At 40.9% G+C, this 3,980-nt stretch overlaps 1 protein-coding gene across 1 annotated transcript; it reads right to left on the reverse strand.

Annotated features, from left to right (window-relative positions):
• Nucleotides 1–2,846: 2,846 nt before the first annotated feature.
• Nucleotides 2,847–3,437, reverse strand: LOC148164748 (double homeobox protein B-like). The gene has a single exon (XM_088021977.1). It carries the CDS (start codon nt 3,435–3,437, stop codon nt 2,847–2,849), a length of 591 nt encoding a protein of 196 aa, XP_087878103.1.
• Nucleotides 3,438–3,980: the final 543 nt, after the last annotated feature.

Below are 3,980 nucleotides of genomic sequence, written 5' to 3' on the forward strand. Positions count from 1 at the left end.
GATCATGTTAAAATCATGGCTGTTTCTAGGTCTTCTAAAGCTATTGTCTTGCAACTAAGGTTCCTAACTAATTAGTAATAGTTTGAAAAAATAGTCAATTTGTCAATTTGAATTCTCAAGAATTTGGGGGCTCTAAGAGACCCCAAATCAAAAACATAAAAATATGATTAAATGCCATGAGAAATCCAATATGGTGGGATGCAATTATACACATTTTCTCGATTTCTTAGAATTTTGCTGTTGTAGTATACTAACTTGTTAAGCTAGATATGACAAATCAGTCAGTGCTCACTGTTTTAGAAAAACTTAAAAGTATATGTAAAGTATATACCATAGGATTTGGTGCTTATAATAATATTTAACTGTTGTACGGGATTTTGAAGCTTACAAAACACTTTTTTACGTAGATTATTGTGCTTGATCCTATAGCACTCCCATAAGCCTAACCCCCATTTTAGAACTGAGAAAACTAAAACTTAGCACAATAAAATTAATACTGTGATTTCACAAGTACTAAGTCACATAACAAGCTTTTAAACCTTGCATACTCTGTTTTAAATTTTCAGCTTTTTCAACACCACTACATTGCTTTGACTCTGTTGTTTGCTCTTGGTTTTGCATGCTAATTTCTGTGACCTTCTTCCCCTCATAACCTTACATAATTCTTAATCTCAAAGAGCATAATTTATCCATTGGCATTTCTGCATGGTACTTAGCACAGTTTTGGACATAAAACTAGACAACCCCAAATATTTGTTGATTGTTTATGGCTAGGGTGGTAGAGATCTGGCGGTTAGGCAGGAAAGTTTAATTCATAAACTAACTTTGGTGAAGTGTAGTGTTGGCATTCAGCTCTTACCATTGACCTTATGCTCCCACGGAATGCATGAAAAGAGTGTGAAAATCCTGCCCCAGAACTTGGTGAAGGAGAGCTAGCAGAGAAGGCACAAGATATGTATTTTGGCAATGCAGAATATACTTACAAAATGATAAGGCACTTTCATTTCTGTGACAGATATCCAGGTATCATCTTGTTAATAAGACGGACTTTTTTTTTCTTTTCCTTTAAGATTTTATTTATTTATTTATTTATTTATTTATTTATTTATTTATTTAGAGAGCACAAGCAGGGGCAGAAGAAGACTCCCTGCTGAGCAGGGAGGCAGATACGGGGCTTGATCCCAGGACCCTGGGATCATGACCTGAGCTGAAGGTAGACGCTTAACTGACTGAGCCACCCAGGCGCCCCTGGCATGTTTTACAAAACAGAAATCATGGAAGTTACCACTGTAAAGCTCCAGAGTAATCTCATACAGAACAGAGTTTCATCCACAAAGGAACATTCGATTCTCCTATTGGAACAGGGGCCTGACACATTTCCATTTCTCTACTCTAAAGAAATTCCTCATTCTTTGGAGATCAGCTCTAATAGTCCCACTACTTTTTTTTTCAAAGACATTTATACTGTACCAAGGTAAACCCACATACATGTTCATACACCAAAATCTACTTTAAAAGTTACCATTTCAGAAGAAGAAAACTGAAAATGAGAATGGTTATCTCAGGTTTTAGTTTGAGAATTTATAATAAAATGAATTTCCTGTATATATATATATATGTGTGTATATATATATATACACACACACACACACATATGTGTGAATATAAGTGAAAAACCTAAAAATGTAGAAATACATTAAGTAGTTGTGTCACTACTGTATTTTCATTGTAAAATTTTTTATGTTTAAAATAGAGGAAAAAACTACAAGTGAAGAATACTCAGGTGCCTGGGTGGCTCAGATGGTTGAGTGTCTGCCTTTGGCTCAGGTCATGATCCCAGAGTCCTGGGATCGAGTCCTGCATCAGGCTCCCTGCTCCTTGGGAGCCTGCTTCTCCCTCTGCCTGTCTCTCTCTCTCTCTCTCCCTCTCTCCCTCTCTCTCTCTGTCTCTGTCTCTCATGAATAAATAAATAAAATCTTAAAAAAAAAAAGAATACTCAGTATCGTGGATTGGTCCTAATTCATTTAATCATTCCCTTATTGGTAGATACTGAGATAGTTTCTAGTTCTAGTTAAAGCTTTCAGAGCTTTGGAGAAAAGCTCACTTTTATGAACTCACATCATTGGGAAATATACTATCCTTTCATTTTCTACATGATAAATTAATTTCAAGTTAGCTTTCCCATCTTGATAGGAGAGGAGTGCTGATATGTCCCTTGTAGACCTATTTTCACTTGGGTTTGGTTATGGTTCATGGATGTTCCAGATTGGTGCACATGGTAATTACAGAGAGGAGGTCATGTTTGTCAGAAAAGTATGTGTCTTCGTTCAGAAGGATTCCGCGGACCTGTGTGCTCGCTAATGCCTGCGGTGCTTCCAGAGGCTGTATGCAGCTTTCTCAGTGAAGGGAGTACAGAAGATAACCACTGCCCACAAAAAGTTAAAACCTCCATTTGGGATTCCAATTGTTTTCTCCTTCCTCTTGCATTAATCTTGTCCCAGATAGGACGACTTCACTGTTCACTGTCCTTTAAGTTGCACTGATTCTGCATCAAAAGAGAGGCCTGGACCAGGTTCTGAGAATGACTTCTTCCTTCTGAAACTCAGGCCCTGGTGAGCTTTGTAGCATATGGAACACAGCCTGAAAATCATTTTCAATGAAGCGCAGTTGGGGTCCTGGAGGGTTCTCTTTCTGTGGATTAGGGACTCAGGAAATGTACCTTTTCCCGAACGTCTGTGGATAACAGGAGCTGACATAATGCCTGAGGTTTCTACACACTGCTGGTGCAGTTGGCTGAAGGAATGGGATGGTTCTCCAGTTGATGGTGTGCTGCAGCCATGTGTGTCTCAGTGTGTCCCTTCTCGAGGATCCCATGTTGCAGCCAGAGCCGGGCAGAGCTCGTCCCATCGTTGCAGAATGTAAGGTATGTCCACTTGCTCCAGACCCTGCAGCTGATGTTCTTGGTGCTCAGGATGAGGCTGACAATAACCCTTCAACGGCAGTACTCCTGTGCCAGTCTGTTCTTCGTGATTCTGGCATTTTTCTTGGTTTGGGAGCCACAAGGGAGTCTGAGTATACGAGAGGTCCCCTCCTGAAGTCGAGGGTATTGGCAGGTGATTCCTAAGGGTCTGAGGAGAGGGAGAATTCTCTCCTCTCTGCATAGCCTGCGTGGGCTGCGCCATCGTGACACTTGGTCCTTGGCTCACACAAGGGACAGAGGACGCATGGGAGGGGAGAGGAGCAGGGAGAAAGGCTTGGTTCCTGCTGAAAGAATCGGAGGAAGCAAAATGATGAGACCCGCCCAGGGGAGTGGACAGATTAATTTGGTGCTGCTGAGCTGTCAGACCTGGTCTTCCATCTGGGCCATCTGCCAAGGAATTCATGGACTCTGCTCTGCTCTGCTCTGGGTATAGGGATCCTTGGTTCTGAAACCACATTTGAATTCTTGGTTCCTGAATGCCTGTTTTTTTTAGCCAGTTTTTTTCCTGGTTGTAATATCAAGGAATTGGCTCCTCTCAAAGGCTTGAAGTAGGACGTGTGATTGAGATCTTGTGATGGACGTCCAGTCTTGTCTGGCTGCTTTTGGTAAGTGTTCTTGAGTGCAAGGCTGATGATGGTGTTGTCCTTGGGTTTCGTCTCTTCCTAAGGAGCATCCAAATTCCAATTGTCTCTGTTTCAATCTGTGGTTTTTAAACCAAATCGCTTTCAGTGCTGTTCAAATCCATCTTGGGAAGAGCTTCCTGGATCCCACAGAGGTGAGTGGGCAACGGAGCAGCACTCCAAGACACCAGGCTTATCAACCCCACTACTTTTAACTCAACTTCTGATTTTCTTCTAATATTCAAGATTGAATAAATAGTTCAGGTTGTTTAAGAAAATATTTCCGGAGGGAATAAATATTCTCAGATCTTGCTATTAAAGCTATTTTCGTTGTACTCTGTGGATTTAAAGTTCAAGACTTTACCAAATGCCTCTGCAGA

Source organism: Eumetopias jubatus, unplaced genomic scaffold (assembly GCF_037043125.1).
Source record: "Eumetopias jubatus isolate StellerSeaLion01/CBP00866 unplaced genomic scaffold, mEumJub1_p1.0 scaffold_3, whole genome shotgun sequence".
Lineage (NCBI taxonomy): Eukaryota > Metazoa > Chordata > Mammalia > Carnivora > Otariidae > Eumetopias > Eumetopias jubatus.

What these genes read in the sequence shown, in the direction of transcription:
- LOC148164748 (XM_088021977.1), bottom strand. Translation starts at nt 3,437, where the DNA reads ATGTGGTTTCAGAACCAAGGATCCCTATACCCAGAGCAGAGCAGAGCA.